General features: G+C 39.1%; 1 protein-coding gene across 1 annotated transcript; it reads right to left on the bottom strand.

The window, feature by feature from the left end:
• Positions 1-138: 138 nt before the first annotated feature.
• Positions 139-12,996, bottom strand: LOC122972092 (cyclic nucleotide-gated cation channel beta-3). The gene is made up of 18 exons (XM_044338857.1): positions 12,042-12,996; positions 11,487-11,541; positions 9,929-10,100; positions 6,388-6,542; positions 5,906-6,232; positions 5,620-5,828; positions 5,036-5,086; positions 4,864-4,950; positions 4,692-4,756; positions 4,329-4,451; positions 3,039-3,180; positions 2,549-2,708; positions 2,271-2,368; positions 2,097-2,180; positions 1,804-1,922; positions 1,575-1,727; positions 962-1,112; positions 139-841 (listed from the first exon to the last, which is right to left on the bottom strand). The coding sequence occupies exons 1-18, from the start codon at positions 12,168-12,170 to the stop codon at positions 821-823; spliced, it is 2,301 nt and encodes a 766-aa protein (XP_044194792.1). The 5' UTR covers positions 12,171-12,996; the 3' UTR covers positions 139-820.
• Between the last annotated feature and the right edge of the window lie 9,605 nt (positions 12,997-22,601).

Below are 22,601 nucleotides of genomic sequence, written 5' to 3'. Positions count from 1 at the left end.
GTCACTGTCTGGCTAACTGGATTAGTTAGCACCTCTCTCTCTCTGTCTGGTCCTTAACTCCTAGTGTACCAACACAAAACTGACAGACAGATACACAACAAACAAACAGGACAGAATATAACTGACAGGATGCAACTATAAGTGAGCTGGATATGATTTATTTAAGTAGATATAGACGGAGATCAAATCAATCAAATATTATATAGTCAGCATTACTTTCAGTGATTGTTATAAATTGTTATAATGGTGGATAATCTCTGTCTGCTTTTACAACTAATGTGCATTGGCAAACTTAAATAAATAAATAAATATAGCCAATAAAAGCAGACAGACTATAAACTATAAAAATATATATTCAGTATACAACAGGCAGTATCCACAAGGGGCAGTAGCTGAGGTTGACAGACAGTCTCTGGAATCATTTACTGCACATCTCATCACAGCAGTTTGGAAATACATGTGTGAATAAAGTTTTTGTTGTTAGCTTAGCACTACTTGTTGTCTCAGCCAGGTTGGGTAATAGATTTGTTTTTTTTAAAGGTGTTTTAATTGTAATTTGTAATTGTAATTAATTGTTACATCTAATTTAGTTACAGTAAAGCTCACAATCGTGCTCACTCCTCACTGTGGTCAACTTTGTCTGTGCAGAGTTCCAGATATGTCAAACCAAACCTATCAATAATCCATCTCAAACAACATCTTAACATAAAACAAAACACGCTCAGTACAAAAGAGCAGTAAGAGGTTGAAAATAAAATTGTACATTCACTCCCAAAAAGGAGTTATTATAAAAATAAAATAAAATAAAAATAACATACAATCATCGGCCACCAGCAGCACTCTGGGGGGAAAAAAAAGAATAAAGTACATTATGTTAAGCAGTCAGCACAACTGCAATGACTTTACTATGATCAAATGTAGATATGTGAGAAACAGTAATTGAGAGGAAAGGAGTTCTTACCTTCAATTTGTCAATCATTCTTTTGTTAATAGTTCCACCGACAGCACGCAGCAGTTTGGGTGTGGGAGGTTTGGGTCCGAACAGCGCCAGTCCTTTCTTCTTGTCCTCTTCAACTTTAACTGCTGCTGGACCCTTGGCCTTCATTAGTTTCCTACACACAATATGAACAAATGCTCACTGATAAAGTGCCTGTATGTATACTTGTAAGTTAAAGCTTTGTTGAGCTGTTGCAATTGTATCAAAAATCTCCTTTTGTCCCTACAGTGGAGAAAATATTGTGTGTAAATAATCTAATAACACAATCTAGTCTAATATATAAGCAAATATTTGAAAAAAAAAGACAGATCTAAAAAGATAGTTAGGACTGTAAGGATGTGGATCCACTTTATAATATTCTCTCTGATAGTAAAAGATTTAATTGCAACTGTCAATAAGTGCTGAGGCTATCACTATTAATACAAACAGCTTTTTACAACTTTTAGGGGTTTAAGCTGTTGGTCAGTGTATGTGATGATAACGATACATGCTGTTTTTTTATTGTGTATGAGTGAGTGATGACAAAACTATTGTAAAACCAAACAAAGTGTTGTCTTCAGCCAGGCCTCTGTCTCACCTTCCTTTCCTGGCCAGCACTTTCTGAGACTCTGGGTAGTGGACGAGGATGTCAAAGAGGTCTTTCTTCTCCAGGACAAAGAGGTTAGCGAAGCCGTAAGCTTTGACGTTAGCTGTGCGCCTGTTTCCTCCATCTTTGGATGATTGCAACAGACTGAGAATAAAAAAACTGATTAGAAGCAATACATTGTTGTGGACTGACAGCTAGAAAGCATAACCTTTTATCTTACCTGATTTCTCCAAACACACAGCCAGCCTTCAGTGTGACAAACACAATACTGTTGTCAGGTCCTCCCACCACCTGCACCGCTCCACTCTTGATGATGTACATCTCTTTACCGATGTCACCCTGCAGAGAAAACAAAGCAAGAAAATGACAAATACAAATGGGCACAATTTGACAGAGTAAGCAGCAGATATTTCCACAAAGGTTTCACTGATGGGTTTTTGGAGGGATGGATTATTTTTGGCCAAACAACTAAAATTAACATTTAAAATCCAGGATGACAATAAAATAACTCACTTTCTTGACGACAAAATCTCCTGGTAGATAGACGATAGACTTAAGCCTCAGTAACATATCAACCAACATCTGCTGGTCACAGCCCTGTGGGAAAAAAAATATATTTAACATACAATGGAATATGCTTGATTTACTGTGTCTGTTGTGTTTATATGTGCTTCAGTGTGCCTGCACCTTGAAAAGATCAATCTTCTGAAAAGTTGCCAGGTTGATGTCCACAGCAATGGCAGTTCTCATCACCAAAGGCATCTTATCCAGCAACTCTGACTCATCTGAAATCATTAAAACAAAACAGAAAAGTTAGTTCTAGGTCTAAATTGGATGTCAAATGAGTCTGGAGCTACAAGGGAAAGCAGAACCATGTCTTGTTTTTAAGATGACATGTGCATGAAGATTTGAAGTTTCCCTATAACTCCAGGATTTCTGACACACTTCATGCAGTGTCTACTGACCCAGCATGCCCTGAGCATCCCAGGTGTAGGTGTACCAGGTGCGGACTCTGTTCTGCACCAAAGAGGGGATGTGGTTGGTCACCATGTAGGCCACAGTGTTGTCCATGGAGGTCCGGAAATAGGTCTGCCCTGCTGTGGCTGCACCAATGACATCTCTCATCTGAGGCAGGATGACAGTGAGAATAAATACACAAACTAAGGAAACCTTTGGAAAACTATTAGAAAAGAAGGATTAATGTCTTCCAGATGCTAAAATGCCACATTTAGAACCTCTGACAAGCTTTTTGACAGTCAAGACGTTTACAGGGAACCATTAAAATACAACAGTGATGGATGATGGAGACTAGTGATCGGCAGTATCAATCCTAAATGGACAGGTTTCGTTCTATCTCTACATCACTACACTAAAAAGACTATGAAGTTTCCAGATGAAGTGAGGAAGGTGGGACCGTGACTCATGCTACGGGGGCAGAACGAGTCTCTATGTTACCTGTCCAATCAAACTGGAGAACACAAAGACGCCCGTGAAAAAGTTAGTCATCTGAAAGGTAATCTCAAAGACGGTGTGGGGTTCGTTAAGACCCCCGATGTTGATCAGACTGCGGACAGCAAAGTAGTAACATCGCAGGTACCTGTGGAGAAGGTGGGGGGCATTAGAGGGGTTGTCATAAACTATACTTTATGTCACTGGGCTGTTTTGTGGAAAGGGGAATAAGTACAGTATGTGTGCGCATGAGTTTAGGAGGGAGTGCGGAAGTCCAGAGTTCAGTGAACGCTTTGAGTTGTTATTACCCCTATTTTTCAAGTTTGATTCCCTGGATGTCTTGCTGCCAAATTTAAAAAATAAAAACCCAAAAGAAATAGAAAGTGTACGACAGTTGTTCAAAAGGTAAAAAAGAAAAAGAAGGAAAGAAAGAAAAGGAAAAAAAGATCCCAAAACAGATCGACCAAATCACCATTAAAAAAGACAAAAAAAGAGAAAAAAATGTAATGAAGAAAACATAAAACAGTGATTAAAAATATCACAAAGAAAGAAACTACCTGGCCAAGCATGACGGACATAAAGAATGCCCCAAAAAGGTAGTTTGTCATCTGAAAGATCTGTCCGAACATGGTGTCAGGAATTGGCAACTCAGCGATCATCAGCAGGGATTTCTCCGCATAGAAGAAGCAGCTGAGGTAACTGCAGCAGCAGCAGAGATGGAACATACAATGGATTTTACATTTGGGCATTTTCTTCAGATATTTAAGGGATGATTTTTAAAAGACTGGAACTCTGTTTCAGTGCAGCAGCCATTGTAATGACAACATAAAGACAGATAAAAGCTCTGTGTTATGTCTGAAATTCATGTTGGTCAAATTTTGCCATGTGTGGTCGTTTACAGCTCAATTTATCTTTTTTATCAGCAAAAGGGCAATTACATTTTCATAAAGCATTTAACTTTTCAAAAACTCTATTTTTTAAATAATTAAATAGAGCTTTATTTAACAAATCTTAATTAAAATGACAATACTGAGTGGATTATCTTGTATCGATATAAATCGATATAAAATATCAGTTTTCATTTTGACTACATTTTGACAGTTAAAACATGGTAAGTTATTGGGTAACTGTATTGTAATAGTATTGTAGTAGTAGTATTGCTATAGTGAGAGTAATGGTGAGCAAGATTTTATACCTTCACTTTACACATTAATGATACTTTAAAACTGTGCAATATGCAAACACAAACAAGAATGCTATTTAGCCATACACAAGTATTAATGTAATAACACTTACGCACTGCCCAGGCCGGAGTAAACCCATTTAGTTTTGCCAATGCCCTGATATTCTGAAGCCACATAGTAGAAGCAGGCGTTGAGGTGGAGCATGAAGAGGAGATAGCCGATGGTGCGAATCACTCTAACAGATGAGTAAAGAGGTTATGCCATTTAAAAAGGGAGATATCTGACGTTTAGGGAGTTTGTTAAATTACAGGAATAGCTTACTTATGTTTTTACTCTGACAATTTCATAAGATGAGTTTCTGTCTTGACCTGATGATAAGTCAAACACATCCTGGCTTTTTTTTTTTTTTTAAATGATGCATGTATGATAACAACAGTGATGGCTAACTACAGCTGCTAAATGTCTTGTAACTTACCTCCAGATGTAAGCCTTGGCCATGATGCTTTCTAGACGGTCACTGAACTCGAAAAACGTATCTGCCTTGAGAACAAGCATGAACAAATCAGCAACAGACAAGAAAAAAAGTCACCTTAGCATGTTTTTTTTATGTTTTCCTCAACACAGGAGTAACACATGAGTAAATTCACCTTCAGCATACGATTGGCTCTGAAAATGGACTTGAATCCAAATTGGAAGTACAGGAAGTCGAAAGGTAGGAGGCACACCATGTCTACCTGTTAAGAAGAGACATGTGTATGAGGTCACTAAGATGACATCATCCTAAAATTCAAAGTTCAAAGAATCCCTCAAATACCATACCATAAATCTCTCTGATTCTCTGTAGTTCTTCTTTGTCAACTGTCTGTCTTTCTGAAAGAATAATAAAAAGAAAAAATAATTAAAAAAAAAAAGTTTTCAGTCTCCATGTGACAGCCTCCATCGATTAGATTTATGATTCATTTTTCATACACAGAACATACTTCACTCCCTGCACATTGCATTCCTGTGCACTCAAAATGCATTGGGCATGTTTTTTCATATGGTGTGGGAGTGCCCAAGGGTTGCAGAGTTCTGGAAGAGGGTTTCAGAAATGCTAAAAGATGCCATATATATTGTCCAAATCAATTTCTCACTTGCCAGAAGTCCCGTTACTTAATAACAGCTCCAACTTGGAACTCTGTGCTGAGCAAAGACGTCTCTGGGTTGCTAGCCTTACAGCTGCCAAGCGATTAATAGATTGTAGATGGAATGGCAATTTTGTGCTGATTAATGAATGGACATTTGTGATTATGTTCATCTACTTTATTTGTGATCTATCAACTTGTAACCTCACCACTATAATCATATTTAAATATTGATAAAAACTGATCACACACACAAAAAAAGGATTATGCAAGACTCACTATGATGTCTCCTCCTTTGACAAACTGTTTGCGGGGCTGGAAGATGATGCTGTCTATGAGGTAGATGGCGTCGGCCAGCAAGTCCAGTCCGAACCAGAGAGGGATGGCGCTCTCAGTGTGATACGGGAAACACAGACGGGCTGTGACGAACCAGGTGTTGTAGTTGAAGGCAAGAGTCACCACGCTCAGCCAGGCGATGTAGCGACGGTCTGCAGAGAGAGGGGATGATGGGAATTTAATGTGCCTGATAAACTCTAAACCATAGTCTTAAGATTTAGGAGTTTACCTGTGAAAGGGTCGATGGTCGTCCCCACCACAGAGTCCATGCTGTCCTCTATTGGCTTCAGCAGAATGTCAACAAAAGACCAGAAAAATGCAATAAACTTGGTCTTTATGTCCACCTTCTCTTTCTTCTCCTCCTCCTTCTCATCTTTACTCTCTGCTTTCTTTTTCTCCTCCTCCTCCTTTTTCTTCTGCTCGGCCTCCTTCTTTTTCTGCTCCTGCTCCTCTTTCTTCTTCTTCTCAGCCTCCTCCTTCTTTATCCGCTCCTCCTCTGCTTGCCTTTTCCTCTCCTCGATGACTTTTGTGTAGTGGTCTTTGCGCAGCAGTGGTGCTGAAAGGACAACATTAAGACTCAATGTTACAGGAAAAACTCATAATTTGAAAACTGTGTCACTTATGATTAACAAGATATTCACATTCACATATATCACAAATATTATGCTTTATAACACAGCTGAAACGTAATAAATCTGTGTTTGTACTCACTGACAGGAGGGCTGATCTCTGGAGATGAAGCGTGCGGATCAGTCACTTTCTCCTTGTAGATGTTCAGTCTTTCTTTCATCTGTTTGGCTATGGCTCTGAGCTGCGCATCTGAGTACTTGTTGATGACTATGGGTAGAGGTGAGGCCGCCTCCTGTCTGAACGAGGAAAAGAAAGGTCAGGAAAAAAATGAACAGTTTACTACAATGTTCGTGTTTATGTTGGATAAGACTTTCTTAGAAAAATTCCTCGTGATACACTTTAGAGTGTTTAATGATTCCTAGAGCAGGGCAAATTGTCCAGTTTCTGATGAGAAGTGAATGGAGAAACAACAACAAATATCAAGACTTCTCTGAGGCATCTGCCAAAATATAACACGGTATATAAAATAAATGTAAATAAAATGAGAGTAATATACAGTTCAAAAATGTATTCAAAGCTAGAGTACTGAGAGGGGCTGCAGTCTACAGGAACTACCATTCACACATGACTTAGTACAGTAATTGTGATTTGTAATGTCAAATAAAGACATTTAAACTGTGAAATGTCATTTGAAGTGGAAAGGCTCAGCTGACAGCCAGAATCAGTGCAACAGACACAGGAATCTGTGTTCATATGTCGCCTCCTAGTGGACAAAATTCAGTAACACGTCTGGTTCAAAGGAGCCAGAAAAGGGACTCATATGTGTCATTACAAATCAATCAGCACTGCACCATAACTGCCCTAAACTTGGTGACATAAAAAAACAATATATTTAATTTAAGATCTTCAAATCAAAGCTAATAAAATATACTTGTAATAATCAAAAAGCATACAGCCTGTTTCTTTATCACTCCCTCATGAATCAGAAAAACTCTTTCCATGCATCATGAGGGAGGCATCACAGTGAGGTGGAACAATGCTGGACACAAAGTGGAAGATTTCCTGCACAGCAGTGAGGATGTGAACTCAGTTCTGGTTAAGCACACATCAGTTGAGGAGACTGATTCCAACAGTCCAAGAGTTGGGCTTCCTCCTCTCACTCACTTTCCTACCCATCCCTCCACCACAAACACACCACCCCCCACCTCCACTATTTGGTACTGATATCATGGTGCACAGAGGATACATTTTAATAACTACCTATAGTTAACCAGCAGGTCAAAATTTTCACTTATCAGTTGAAATATCTCAAGATTCCACATCTACTAGATAGATCGACACAAAATGTGCTTCTTCAAAACTCTTCACCTGGTGCAATTTAACAGGCCCAAAACTTTGGTTTATGACCAAACATCTGCATAACTAAAGACATTTCCGTCAGCTTCAGTGGAAACATGTTTAGTGCTACTAGCAAATGTTAGCATACAAATATGCTAAACTAAGTGACCATGGTAAATATTAACAGTTGAATTTCAGCATGTTAGCATCATCACTGTGAGCATGTTAGCATGCTGACGCATTTGGATTAAAGAACTGCTGTGCCTAAGTAAAGTCTCAACCAGGGTTGCCAGGTCTGCGGTTTTCCTGCAGAATTGGGCTACTTTTGAAGTGTTGCCGTAGGTTGAATTTTGTCTGCTAGTTGGGTAGACCTATTTTGCATGCAAATTACATGAATAATATCCATAAATAAAATGAAATGTTTTAAATGACATAATTTATTTATACATAAATCATACCGATCAGCGTGTATATGCTGATCCAGATCAGCATATACACACATGCCAACGCACCACCCACGTACACACAGACACACACAAGGTGCTGTAATGCTCTCCGCCGCCCAGCGCCCGCCTCTCAATTCCAACTCTGGAAAACTGCTTTTAATGCTGGCACACTTAATATTTATTGTGTTACTTTGTAGATATTACAATACATTTGGCAATGATAACCATGCTGTTGGACTTTAAAAGCAGTGTATATGGTTTGCAGAGGCATATTTTGAGTTCTGGTATTGGGTTGGTTTTTGGGCTGCTTTTGATTGGCCACTGTCCTGGTTTTGTCACACAGACCTGGCAACCCTGGTCTCAACGAAGCTGCAAGTGTGGCTGTATAGACACTTGGTCTTGTATAAACCTGCAATAATCGATTTATTAGCCACTTGGGGATAGTGAAAACAAAGCTGTGACATATTATCAACCTGTAAGTTGATATAGTTAACTGGCTACCAAACAGTTTCCTATTTACACATCCAGTAGACACATAGCATTAGCATTCATTTTGAGTTATTTTTCTGGCCACCAGGTCAGATTTAAGTCCAATATTCACTCTCTGTTTAGCTTTTGCTTTTGATTTCCATTAACTCCTGAAGGAAATATTTGGCTAATTAGATGCTAAATGTGCAACTATATTCATCAGGTAGTCAACAACTCTGTGTGTCGTTTGGTGCTGGACAAGTAGCATATCAACTATTTTTAAAGCTTTGTCACTAAAAACAGCTGCCTGCTGCGTCCAATAACAATGCTATGAGAGCCGTGACACCGAACCAAAATAGTTGCACTGTAAAACAAAAATAATAAGCTGAAAATTGCTATAAAGTTTCATAGAGCTCAGGAGAACAGCAGAGTTGGGTGTTAATTCTCTGTGGGTTCATCACAACGAGCGACCCCTTTTACTTACAAATACTGATCATGCCTGCTTTAAGTAATAATGAGCATGCATTTTGAGATCAAATTTTGATTGGAATTTTATTCTGCTGCTATCCAAGATGACAAAAAAAATCATTATAATCATCAGTCGATGAAGGTTTTTTCTCAATCAATAAAAATAATAGAACACTACATTATGTTCATCAGAGGTACACAATATTCTTTTATAACATGCCAAAGATCAGCCCTCATGTGGAGTACAGTGTAATAGCATAACCTTTGAACTCTTGACACTCACAGGCTATTTATTCCACACATCATTCAATCTGGTTGCAGGCATCTCTAATTGTGCTCCACACAGAGCCCCCAGCTCTTACAATCACTCCCTTGTTATTCACTGATGAAACATTCACATCAAGTCTCCTCATTTGGACAAGTGTGTTTATAACTGTGAGGATCAGCTGTATCTGTCTTTACCTATCGCCCTCATGGCTTTTATTGCTGGGCCAGAAGCAGCCCTGGTGAGCTTCTTACATCTAAAAAGCTGAAAAGCTTTTAATCCACTTTCAGGTCATCCTCTTGTTAATATGCATGTTGCACCAGGGGATTAAGATCTCACATGCGGCTTTCTGTGTCTCTCTCTGCCATCTTGCCAGGGAGTCTGATTAATTAGTGTCCACTGGCTGATTAATTTGATACTAGTTGGTGGTGTCAGTGTCTTGGCAGGTGTGTGTTTTGGTAGGCTAATGTTGAGTGTGGAGACAGAGCAGATACTCTAGGGATAAAAACACTACATCTAGTCTCTTTATTTGCTTATGTTTATGCTGTTCCATATTCTTAATGCTGAGAACAAATCAGGTAGAGAAAAACTTGCTGATGAAGGTGTATAGATGTCATTGTGGTTGGTGCTAAATTATTTGATTATGCTTGTTGATCATCACTCTACAAAACAAACAACAAACAGGTATATATCTTACCCCTCAGTTCCAGCTTGATCAGGGTTGGCTGGGGCTGCTGCTGGGGCTGCTGCTGGGGCTGCTGCTGGGGCTGGAGTTGGAGCTGCAGCTGGAGCAGGGGCAGGAGCGGCGGCAGGGGCCGGGGCCGGGGCTGGGGCCGGAGCCGGGGCCGGTGCCGGGGCTGGAGTTGATTCTAAGAAAGGTGGACAACCACAGTTACATTTTATCTCCTGGAGACATGATTATTGTAATACACTTTATTCTGGTCTCAGTAGGTGAAGCATCCAGGACTACAAGTTATACACATCACTGTTGACATGCTCTAAGAGAAGAAACCACATCACACCAATACTTGCTGCCCTTCACTAGTTACCTGCAAGTTTTAAAAATTTTACTTTAAGAGATTTTACTGCTCCTTTTAAAGCCTTTTTATCTCAATTTATATGTTTATATGTATTTATATGTTTTATTTAACTTTTTTACTCCTTATTTTACTTTAAATCACTTTGTAACTTGTTTTTTGAAAAGTGCTATGGTTTCAAAGTTCCTTGAAAAATAATGCCCTCCAGATGATACTACAGCGTATAGTTGACGTGGCTTTACAGTATCAGTATGTTAAAATGCGAACGGTCCAAACCACATTTCAAGAAAGGGCTATATAAAGCAGTGAGGCAAAATACAGTTGTTTAATTCTTTTTTGGCATCAGTGCTGCACTGGTTAAATACATGACTGAGACATACTGTGGACAAGAGGGACACAAAGTGTGCATAAATTGAACCAAAGTCATGGATGAAAATCATAATTTCCACAAGTCCAGATTCATCCGTACATGTCCATAACAGCATGTCCTGCAGCCATAAGATTGGTTAGGAGTTTGGGTTTGCTCTCTCCCTGACTTTCTGATACATTAAGTAAGAGAATCACCAGCTCTTTTGGGTGAAAGTGGGTGATTGTCCTTGATTCTAAAATCTCTAGAAGAAAGGTATCTAAGCTATGAACAACATAATCAACAAGTCACTAAAATTACATTTCCTATAGACCTCAGAAACCTGGAAAACTGATGTTTGGACTGACAATAAGCTCAGAGCTGAACTTTCCATATTGATCTGCTGTCAACAGTCAAATTTTGTCATTGTGTGCATCTTTATTGTCTTCTGTCTATCTGATTTTTCTTCGTGATCAATACCGCTGACTTACAAGTGTGCCAAAAGCTGATTGCAGCCATTTGCGGCTTCCCGATACTCTGCAAATTTTGTTTTGAAAAAGGATTACAGGAATAAAGATCCAAAATGCTTCTACACATATTTACAGTTAGAGCAGCTGAACATAGCGAGCGAGAAAAGAGTGATCAAATAATCAAGTTACATGAGTGAAACTGTGGTATTTGTGTATTGTTGTAAGTGTATGTTCTCGAAACTAACGGACGGAAATATAATTTAGAGGGTTACAACATATTCCTGAACCCTCTGTAAAATGAGAGATGACAGCCCATCTTACATAAAGCTAAACAAACAATGACATACAGCAATTTATCTTCTAAACCTGCCATTTCAGCCTCTAAAATGAATTATTACTTACCCTGCGGTTTGTCCACTTTGTTGTCCTCATTCTCCTTATCGGCTGGCTTCTCCTCCTACACGACAAATCAACATTTTCCCCAAAGTCAGATAGTCGACTTCATTAGTCAAAGCCCAGTCATTAGAGAGACACTTTAATTTAGAGAGCGTTTTTAAAGCATAGTGAATTTAGCATTTGACAAATTACTCCCATGCCTGATAGACACTTTTAAAAATCTGCTGTGTTCAAGATGAAATGAATTTAAAAGTGCCTGTCGGGTAATGAGCGATTTCAATGAGGTCCTTGTAATGAAACAAATTTATTTGATTCTTTGTTGGCATAAGCACTGAGCAGTTAAATGGATAGAGGGACAGATAAAAAGCCACTGCGGTGATCTTAGGAGAAACAAATGTAACCAGACTTGCTGTATTACAAGCTGGATGCAATATTTCTTTTTTTTTTTTTGGTTTCAGTCTTGGCTGCTGCTGCTGTTACTGGCACATACTGAACAGTATGATATCTAACAGAAGTTTGCAAGAGGATCACAGAAGAATTTTATTCCATTGCATGTTTTACCTTTTCTGCAGCTGGAGGTGGAGCAGGTTTTGGAGCTGGGTCTGGAGCCGGGTTAGGAGCTACACTGGTGGTCCCAGAAGCTTGTGGCACCTGTGGGCCACTGAGGAGGCCCTTCAACTTGCTAAACATGTCCAGAAACCAAAAGGTGCATCTGCTGTGTTGTCTGCAAGTGACTAGGAAGGGAATGTACTGACTCCTGAGGAGCTAAAGAGCGTCACTGTGAACCTTTGCTTCATCCCCTGCCCTCTTCCCTCAGTTAAAGTAACACGTCCTCATAACACAGTTGGCCCTGATGGTATTACGTACTGCTTTTAGCACCGCTAATACTCTTGCACAGAGAATAGCTGCCACCATCACCAGCGGCATCTAAGCCCATCACCATGTCATATAAGATCCCAATAGGCTTATGGCTGACCACTAAAGCAGGGCTGAGGCATTGGTGGACTGTCTGTGCATACAGACTGCACTTATCATGAGTGGAATACTACTACTTGTCCTGTCATGACAACTGCAACAACTGATGTTGACACATCATCCTCCATGCACTGCAGCACATACTGTACATGTATGCTGTGTAGGATTTAAATAATATACCTAATTATACCTGATTATTTGTGTCTGCTTATGTTGTGTTTTGTGTATGTGTGTGTGTGAGTCAATAACACAGCATCGGTATTTCTAGTTGGCACTCTTACTTACTTAATGCATTGAAGAACAAGTAGCATTAATGAGGTTGAGGTTTTTACTCTTTTTTTTTTTTTTTTTTTTTTTTTTTTTTTTTTTTTTACAAATGTAGTGTTTTAAAGGTACCCTGTGTAATTTTCTTGTAAACAAAGTTATGTTTACATTAAAGGGGATATATCATGCACACTTCCGGGTCTATATTTATATTCTGGGGATCTATTGGAACATCTTTACATGATTTACAGTTTTAAAAACTCCTTATTTATGTTATACTGGCCCTTTATGCAGCCCCTCAGCTCAGCCTCTGTCTGAAACAGGCCGTTTTAGCTCCTGTCTCTTTAAGGCCCCCCTCCTGATGAGCCCACTCTGTTCTGATTGGCTAGCTTCTGGAAGCTGCCCCTCGGTACAAATAAACAAGGCACAAACAAACAATCTGATGTCATCACAAGGAGCAACATTGACAGCAAAGCCCTGGCTTTTGACTTGCAGGGACCATTTTTTATATACGTTCACTTCAAGTCTTGGAACTTTGACCATGTTTAGCACAGACATCTGACATCATAACAATATTAAAAAAATAAGAAAAATCACAAAAAGCATGGTATGTCCTCTTTAAAGTGTTTTTCACTAAAATGCATTGTGTGGTTGTATCCTTGAGGCCAAACACAAGTGTTGGATTCATCTTCTTCCTTTGGGAACATTTGCAAAGTTGATTTTTTTAGTAATTTGAAACCTTCATTGTTTCCATCAATTTTTACTAGCAAGCAGTTTTCATCTTCCTCGCCTTTTTTCTAGGACATTAGTACATTTCTGGGCACATTACCGCCACTAAATGTCAGTCAGTGAAATAATGTGAAAGTGGTGAATTATGACTATTGGACTTAGAAAAAAAGTTCAGAAATGCTCTCCAAAACTCTCTGAGACTAAATCCACAAAAATAAAATAACCAAAACTTTTGGCCAGATATTTCTCATTCCTCACCAAAGTCAGTCACAAAGACAGTGTTACCAGAAACCTAACAACAGTATCCCTACTTTCCTTGTGTAGAAGCTGCTGTCCTTACTGGCTTCTGTGAGCGTTCCAGCTGGCGTCTTTTATTAATATATACATATATTTACCTCCTTCTTAGAGGTAAAATCTGATCGGTATGTTTTAATGGCCCCCCAAAGAAGTGTTCAGGTGTATTGGTCAGGCCTTCTACAAAATTATAGAGGGACCACCAATCATTGAGCTCCCTGACATGTTTTTACCTAGAAAAGGTAAGATCCTGGGTTTAGTTTTTCTAAAACAGATGCATTGTAGTGGTGTTTGGACAAGCTTGAGGAGTAACAGAATACACGACGTTACGTAATTTGGATTGCAAAAAAAAGGTTACAGAAAAAAAGACGTTATGAGATTAACGATACATTTAGTAAAAACTGGGATTATTAGCATGATTACAATTTTAAAATACATTTTAAAATAAAGAACGATATACTACAATGTGCTGTTAAAGTCCCCAATAAGCAGAGCAGGAATGAGAGGGCAAAATAACTCACTGATCCACGATGATGTGAGTGGAGGATGATGACACATGGCGCGCGCAGGTGCGCACAGCGGGCGCATGTACACACATTTCACACACAGTGAACTTATGTTGCGAGGGCAGGCAGGGACGGTCGTTACGCACTGTGGCAGTCCCAAAGACTCGTACAAATAAGTCAAAAGAGAGCTTGAGTATATGACAGCTTGTAGCGCACATAACGGCTCTCCACCGAGACGACTACGTGCGTAACTCGCCCGGAGTTGACAGCGTGTCAGTGGTCGCAGAGCACGTTCAATACTGAATGAATTAGAGAAAACTCGTATGATGCAGATAAATCTGAATAAAAAACGCAGTGAAGGCCATGATGCCGCTGCACATATAGTATAAGAGCTTCTTTAAAAATACACTGAGCAGAGGACAGATTTTTGATGGTAAATATCTTGGTTTTCCCATTTTCTTTTTTAAGGTTACATTGTTCTTTTATCTTACAGAATACACTTAACTTGAAGTCCTCTTATTGATATTTCTTTTCTCTTGTCTTTATTTGCATATTTGGTATTGATGTAATCCAAAAGTAACAGAAAGTAATCAAGTTATGTTACTTTAATATTGTGATACTTGGATTACGTTACTGACCACATTATTTAACAGGTAATTAGTAATTATATCGGAATACATTTTTAAAGTAAGCTTCCCAACCCTGTATTTGGAAAGTTAACTTTCATTTAAAAACATTTAGACTTTACCATAAATGATTTTGAGAATATAAAATATAAAGTGAGAAGTATTCAGTTTTACAGCTAGATTCTGATTTCTCCCTCTGTGTGAGGCCTGTTTGTTACAAAAGAAAGTCTTTCCAGTAGTCAACCTGTACATTTAAGCACTCTACTACTGTAGATATTGTGCAGCACACATGTGACTGTGATTCACGGTAGACTTTATAATCAAAAGGACACATTTTTGCATATTTTCCTGTTTTCATTTAGCCCTTATCACAGTAAGACACTCATACGCTGGCTTTTCGTTAAGAATAAAATTACACCACTATCACCCACACACTCAGCCCATATTCTGCTGTTCCATTCCTCTTGTCACGCTGAGGAACAACCAATGAAATGCCACTGTGATACAGACGGGGCTTGACTCAGCCGTGGGCTTCGTGTAATGCATCTCCGAGCTCTCTCAAGGACCATTGACTTGTCGCGGGCAGAAGAGAGGAGAGGACGAGTGGAGGAGGAAGCAGACTAGTGTCCATTCACTTTTTCATGCCTCTCCATCTTTCCGCTGTCCAGTGATACGAGGAGATAAGTCATTAGATACTTTCCAATCTCTTCCATTAATCTAATTAAGCCTTAGGGGCTGGGCCAAATCCCTGACATAGCTGTCAAAGAGGTTGATACACATTAGAAAGAGCAAAAAATTGAGCTCTTTGTTGTTTTACTTGCTGCGAACCTAGAGAACAGTGAAGAAAACCCTTTAACCTATGTGTTTTGTTGTAGAATTGTCAGTGTGTCACCCAGAGACTGAAGGTGAGTCAAGCAAAAAAGAAAAAAAGTGGTTAAAAGAGATGAATGACTGCAATTGCGCTATACTGTAATATTGGATTGAACCCTGACCTTTCACCTCCACACACACACACACACACACACACACACATACACACACACACACTCCTCACCACACCACCCTGACCCCAGAGTGTAGGTAACATATCAGTTTCAGCTGTCAGTCAGCAGCTGAACGACAATAGGCCTTGCCAGTGTAACAGCTAGAGGTAAATTTATAGCATAGAGTGGAGGAGGCAGAATCCTCCGGTGGCTAGTGACATATGACTCACTGCTCTAATTGGTGTAATACAGAGCTACACTCAACCAGGGGTCTGGAAATTATAAGAAGGCTCTTACCGAGGGAGGCCATTTCATAGAAATGGTTCGTCCTTTAACAACGCCATAAAAATCAAACATTGTTCAGCTACTATGTGAGGGGTCTCCTTTCAGTGAAGAGAAGTATAGCAATGGCTTGTTCCCAGAAAAGAGCTCTTAGAAGGACTATTTCCGGTTACTGAAAAAGAGCACTCATGCTAGTGTTTTTGTGTTTGAAATATTAGAGACCAAGTGTGTTTTGTTTGTCTGGTGCTACTGGAAGTCAATGGGTTTGACAACTATGTTTATTTTTATATGAAGCTTACAGAAACCTTCAGCTTTGCTTTGTATAAAAGAGTGACTGGTTATAATTGAGCAGCTGAGGCCTGACATGACCACAGACACTGGAGGCTATTGTTATAGTTTCTTTCAAGTATAACAACTCTTTCTTGTCTCACTTTGGCTCTCACAGTTTTCCACAACATTAAAAAAAATGACTAGAACTTTTTTCTACATGCAAAGTTTACACCTTAACATTAGTTTTGTTGCTTAGCTTGGAAAATGTAATTGTCAGACTTTTAGACATGGTGCTTACCAGCAAAACCCTGCTTCAAGTGCTTTATTGTCCATTTGGTGGCAGCAGAAACAAGCTGTAAACAAAATACTGACATATCATCACTTTATAAAGCTGATATGGTATCTTATTTTCAAATCCAGCAGACACATAGCACAATCATTCATTTGAAGTTGTGTTTCCTACCATTTGATGAATGTTAGTCCAATAATAAATCTGTATTTGTTGCTGGGTAGGTAGGGGACAGTGGAAATAGCTGCCTGCTGTGGCTGAAAACTATGCTGATGAGAGTGGATAGAGTTAAAAGTTCTTCAAAATTAAATATCACACACTCACTAAATTGATAATTTAGGCTCCAATAGAATATCATGTAGTCTCTCTCTCTCTCTCTCTCTCTATATATATATATATATATATATATATATATATATATATATATATATATATATATATATATATATATATATATGCCATCGAAGTCCACAAATTAAGTTGTGAATGTTCACTGTTCATCTATTAATTTGTCTTTCTGTGCGCTAAAACAAATTTGGAATCAGGTTGTAGTTGAGTTGTAAGTAGTTATAACCTCTTTCAGTGGTGTTAAACAAGTATTAAATGGTCAACTCCAAGCAAGTCCATATGAACTCAAGTAATAATATTAGAAATCCTTGTTGGGTATTTTGGCAATGTTCCTGCTAAGCATTCTGTTATTTTTGTTTTTTTATTGAGAAACTCTGACTTTAGGTATCTTAGGTGTTTGTTGTCAGCCATATTGGCTCTCACAGCTCAATACGGTACCTTGTTCTTCTCCATTTACTGTATAAGACACTGGAAAGTATGAATTAGATAGTTAAGGCCATAATATTTGTTAAGAAAGTACACGTACTGTGGACTGTTGCATATTTATGCATAATAATGACACATTATTCCTTCATATCAATGCAGAGTCTTTGTGTAATACTGTATAATGTATCTTGGATTCACAATTAGAAAAACTGTGTATAATAAATGTGCTTGTAGCAACCCTCTGAGCCTTTACAATATAATCTATGCATGTACAAAGTGTTTGATCATCCAAATTTAACTTGTGATAGGTCAGTGTTTAGTGTTGCTTTGTAATAGTACTAAATTTATCTTCAAGGAGAAAATACTTGAAAAGTTAGAAGGGGCTGAATGTTGGTGCTTTATAAGGTCTCAGTCCTGAATGCTGAATATTGCATTTCTCTCTTCTACCAAATGAGGGCAGAGCATCCTTTCATATCTCCTCTCCTTCTCTTCTCCTCTCTTCTTCTCTCCTCTCCTCTCCAACAGATGATGAAACTATTTTCATTAAAATTAGCCAGATGCTGTTGAGATTTATTTTGAGCTCCAAGAAAGCGAAAAAGAGAAGACATCATGATTTATGAGCATTTTCAAGACAGCAATATCAGGTGCCACTACAGAACTTGTCCCAAGAAAATAAAAAAGAGGCACTAATTCATTGCCGAATCCCAAAGAATTAATACTTAACATCTGATTCTTTTGGATGAAACCGGTTTTTGGGAAGTGACTGAGACTGTTGATACTCAGGGTGTCAAAAGCTTTGTTTCCAACAAAGTCTTTTCAAAGAAATGATGATACTGTAGAAGTGGACACATTTCAGGAAAAAAAAAAAAAAGAAAAAAACATTTAATGCTCACTTAAGGTGACAAAGGTTTGTCATTTAAGATACTGAGCAGTAAACAGCAAAGATCAGCAACCTCTACAGATGTTGGATGTGCTGTCATTTCTGTCTGTAAAATCTCCAAGTAAAAGTGAAACATAATCTTTAGCTGACATCCTTTTGAACAGATTTCTATAAATCTTTCTAACATTACTTCATTCTTTTATTGAGGAATCATATTAATTCATCCCCCAGGCTTATGGAAACACACCTGATTCATATTTATTGTCTCATGTCAACCAATCATTTAAAATTTACAGGACATTTGAATGGAAACTAATAATATTAATCATGAGGAGATGTCCTACAGTACATGTTTAAGTGCTTCAGTTGCTAGCTGAAGGCTGATGGTGAGATGAAGTAGCAAGCAAGGCCATGGTCTTGTTTTTGTTGGAGGACTCCGCAGTTGAGATACATTTGATTCCCCGACATTCCCATTGTTTCACTCTTTCCATTTCATCTCTTTCCAAGGTTGCAGTGTGCTGATTTTATTTGCTTTTCCTGGTGAAGGCGTGTGTGTTTTGAGTGCATGAGCTTCTTAAGGAGCATGACGAGCCTCCGTGTGGGTTTTCAGTGTGTATTTGTGTGCAGCAGGTGCGCAGCAGTGTGCCACAGAGCGCTGAGGTGTGTCATTGAGAGGGCCTGTGGGGCTTAATGCCTGGCCGGTTGGTGTGCACATTAATCTGAATGAAGGCACAAAGTGACAGGCCTGTGATTTAGACTGCCCATTAAGTCTTTCAGTCACATGTTTCCCACAGTCACAACAGTGGGGTCCAGGCCTGTGAAGAGCGGCCAGCAGCTCAGGTGCTTTGGGAGAGCAGAGGGGGCTGGATGGACAGGTGGCTGATAAGCAGGGATATGCACTTAGCATTTGACGACAGGCTTTGAGATCTACTTCATGATGCTAAACATCTCTTGTGGCTCTATTTATTCCTATCTACAGTATGTCTGCATTTTTTTTTTCACTTTGTCTATTTATATTGCTTGCATGTGCATTGTGCCCTGATTCTGATCACACTGCAAACTCGAGCTCTTCTATCTCTAGTTAGCAGTGATAGAATATGTGTGATATTTGTGCATCCAGAGCTTCAGTGAATGTGTCTTTGTGCAACCGGCTGATAAAAGTTGACAAAGGCGGATGGTGACGCTTGGACTGATCTTCGATCAGACAGTTTTCAAGATAGAAAAAATTGAAATTAAAAAATTGGAAAGGTAAAGAAATGGAAAGGGGGGAAGGAGGTAGTGCAGTAAGGAAGGATGGAAGTAATGAGGAAAGGAGGGAGGGAAATGACAGAGAAATGGAGAGAGGGAGGAGAGAAGGGAGGATGGAAGGAATGCAGGATGAAAAGGAAGGATAGAAGGGATGGAGAAAGGGAGGAAGGGAGGAAAGAAGTGAGGAAGGAAGGGATAAAGGAAGGAAGGCAGGAAGTAAGGGAGGAAGAGGGGCAAGGAAAGAAGGGAGGAAGGGAGGAAGGAAGTGAGGGATGGAGGAATTAAGGAAAGAAGGAGGAAAGGAAGGGAGGAAGGAAAGGAGGAAGGAAGAAAGGAAGGAAGGAAAGAAGGAGGGAAGTGAGGGATGGAGGAAAGAGGGGAGGAAAGAAGGAAGGAAGGATGGAAGGAAAGAGGGAGGGAAGGAGGGAAGGAAGGAAAGAAGCGAGGAAGGAAGGACGGAAGGAAGGGAGGAAGAAAGGAAAGAAGGGAAGAAGGAAGAAAGTAAGGAAGGAAAAGAGTGAAGGAAGGAAGGAAGGACAGAAGGACAGAAAAAATGAAAGAAAGATAGATTCAAACATCACTGGGATGAAGAAAGAAGAAGAAAGATGGCCAGTCAAATAGATAAGTGCTGTCTGGAGCGATGACAAGTGGATGCTGTCCTTCTGACACTGTGATCATTTCTCATGAATGTTAACAGCCCAATTTCTTTTTCCTCTTTTTCATGTCAGTGTCTGACACACCCCTTGGCACCAATCAAATCTTACATGTCAAACCTGTCAGCTGGCGTTAAGCTACAGGTCTCCTCATCATAACACTTTCAGCCTGACAAAGGTCAGCTGTTTCTGAAAAATATTACTCCCTGGGTCAACACTCCTGAATTAGGATTGACAGAGGTAGAGACGATGAGATGAAACTTCAATGATCCTTGGGGGGAAATGGTCATTACAGCAGTAAACAGCTGCAGGATATAAAACCAGACGAGATAAATATTAGAATACAGTAGAAATGCATTACAGAGGTCTGGAACACGTGTTATGTATGTATGTATGAAGTATGTGAGAGAGCACAGGTTACAGAAATTTGAAAAATGATGAGTGCATTATTTGGTGAGAAAGCTTACAGAATATTTTGTGTTACTTATTTATACAATTTAATATCTCAAACTACAATAATATGACTCTCTTCCCAAGACATTTATCCCCACTCTGGTAAAGACTTCCTGTTCCAACACTGCATCACTTTTTCTTTGTCACTAAAGAACTTAAAGTCCCCCTCCACTCAAAAATGTGTTTTGATTACTATGGCTTTCATTGTATAATGACATATGTGCAGAGTTTGACACTAGAGGACTGTTTACACATTCATCTGCAGCAGGAGGAAAGTTTCTCTGTGCTCACTTAAAATCTGAATTTAAGGCGTGTACCTACAAGCATGATTTGTGACATCACAACTAGTTTGGAGCCAAACTTGAAGCCTCCAGTGCACAAACACTGAGAATGGACTTTCCAATGAAGTAGGAGACATCTTGTGTCCAGCAGTTTGAAATGAAAGCATATTTATATTTCCATGTTTCAATGAGAGGGAGAAGCATTAGATGTAATTTTCAAGACTTTAACAAGGTAATTGAATGTTTTTGGTGTAAAAACCATATTAGACACAAATTACTATTCAAAGCAGAGTATTTTTATATGTCTTAAGACATGTGAAGAAATGTGCCCTCATTTGCATAAAGTCAAGCATTTTCCACTTTCTATCCCTTCCTCTTCTTTTGTGCCACGGGTTAGAAAATTAACTGTCGCCAAGTGTCCAGAACCACTTATTTCAAAATGATGCACAAAATGGATTCTAGCCTGCTCCTTTTTTCATAAAAAGATATTTTTCTATTTCTTTCATTTTAAATATTTGTCTTAATTTAATTTCTGGTAGGGTTTAAACAACAAATGCCTTGATACTGAGATAAAGAAATGGATGTGTAATATGTGCAAAACATAATATGATAAAAACACTAAAGGTGGAACATATCGGACAGTTAAACAATCCTCAAAATTTTAATATACATGAAATACAAAACAAATTTGAAGAACGCGGTTCATATAGATACAGTAGATATAGAATACTGTAGAAAAATCTTCAAACAAAGATTGAAAGCAGGGTTTTAACCCGTTTCACTCTCTGTAACTAAATTGCTCTGCCAGCGTTTTATCTGCCATCTGACCACATAAACACAAACACTCACACATGCACATGCGAGAACAAGAGGAGGAAGGTGAAGGTTAATGAAAGGTGTGTCTCTCATCTTGTCTTGTGCCTCCACAGATGGAGACGCTGATAATATCCTCCCTTTTCCTCTCCGAGCCCTGGCTGCATTCTGGCCCCGGGCTGCCTCCCTGCCGAGCTCCACTTCCTCTGGATAACAGCTGTGGCAGCGACTATCTTCATATCTGGGCAACAGATGCTGGCTGTAATCCGTCAGGTCTATGTATGTGTGTGTGTGTGTGTGTGTTTATGTGTGTGTGTGTATATCTTTCATTTGTGAGGAATATAGGACAGCCTTTTATTGTGGTCTTTGATACCATGTATGTGTTTGTACTATACAGCATGAAACACGGTAATGAATGCTACTGTATCATGCCTTTTATGTGAAAACGATCTCCTCAAGATAAAGCAGCCATGTTAGAATAACAAAGGGAAGTCGGCCTCTGGTTAAGGATACATATTGTGCTTCCAGTTGGTGTTTTCAAAGTGATAAAACGCTGTTTTGCTTATGATAGGTTTGTCATGGTGCACAGCAGGTGGACATCTACTTGAACAAACACTGCAGTGCCACTGTTATTTCATCTGACTTATATCGTAATTCTTTTTATACTGCACCTTTAACCTTTTGCCTGCACCGTACTGTAAAGCTATTCTGATTTAAAATCACTAATGCCAGACAAAGTTGCCTGTCAGGAACAAGCGTAGTGTATATTTCACCCAAACAGCTCATGCTTTACATGACATG

Source organism: Thunnus albacares, chromosome 21 (genome assembly GCF_914725855.1).
Source record: "Thunnus albacares chromosome 21, fThuAlb1.1, whole genome shotgun sequence".
Taxonomy (NCBI): Eukaryota; Metazoa; Chordata; class Actinopteri; order Scombriformes; family Scombridae; genus Thunnus; species Thunnus albacares.
This window is presented reverse-complemented; position numbering and strand designations above follow the sequence as displayed.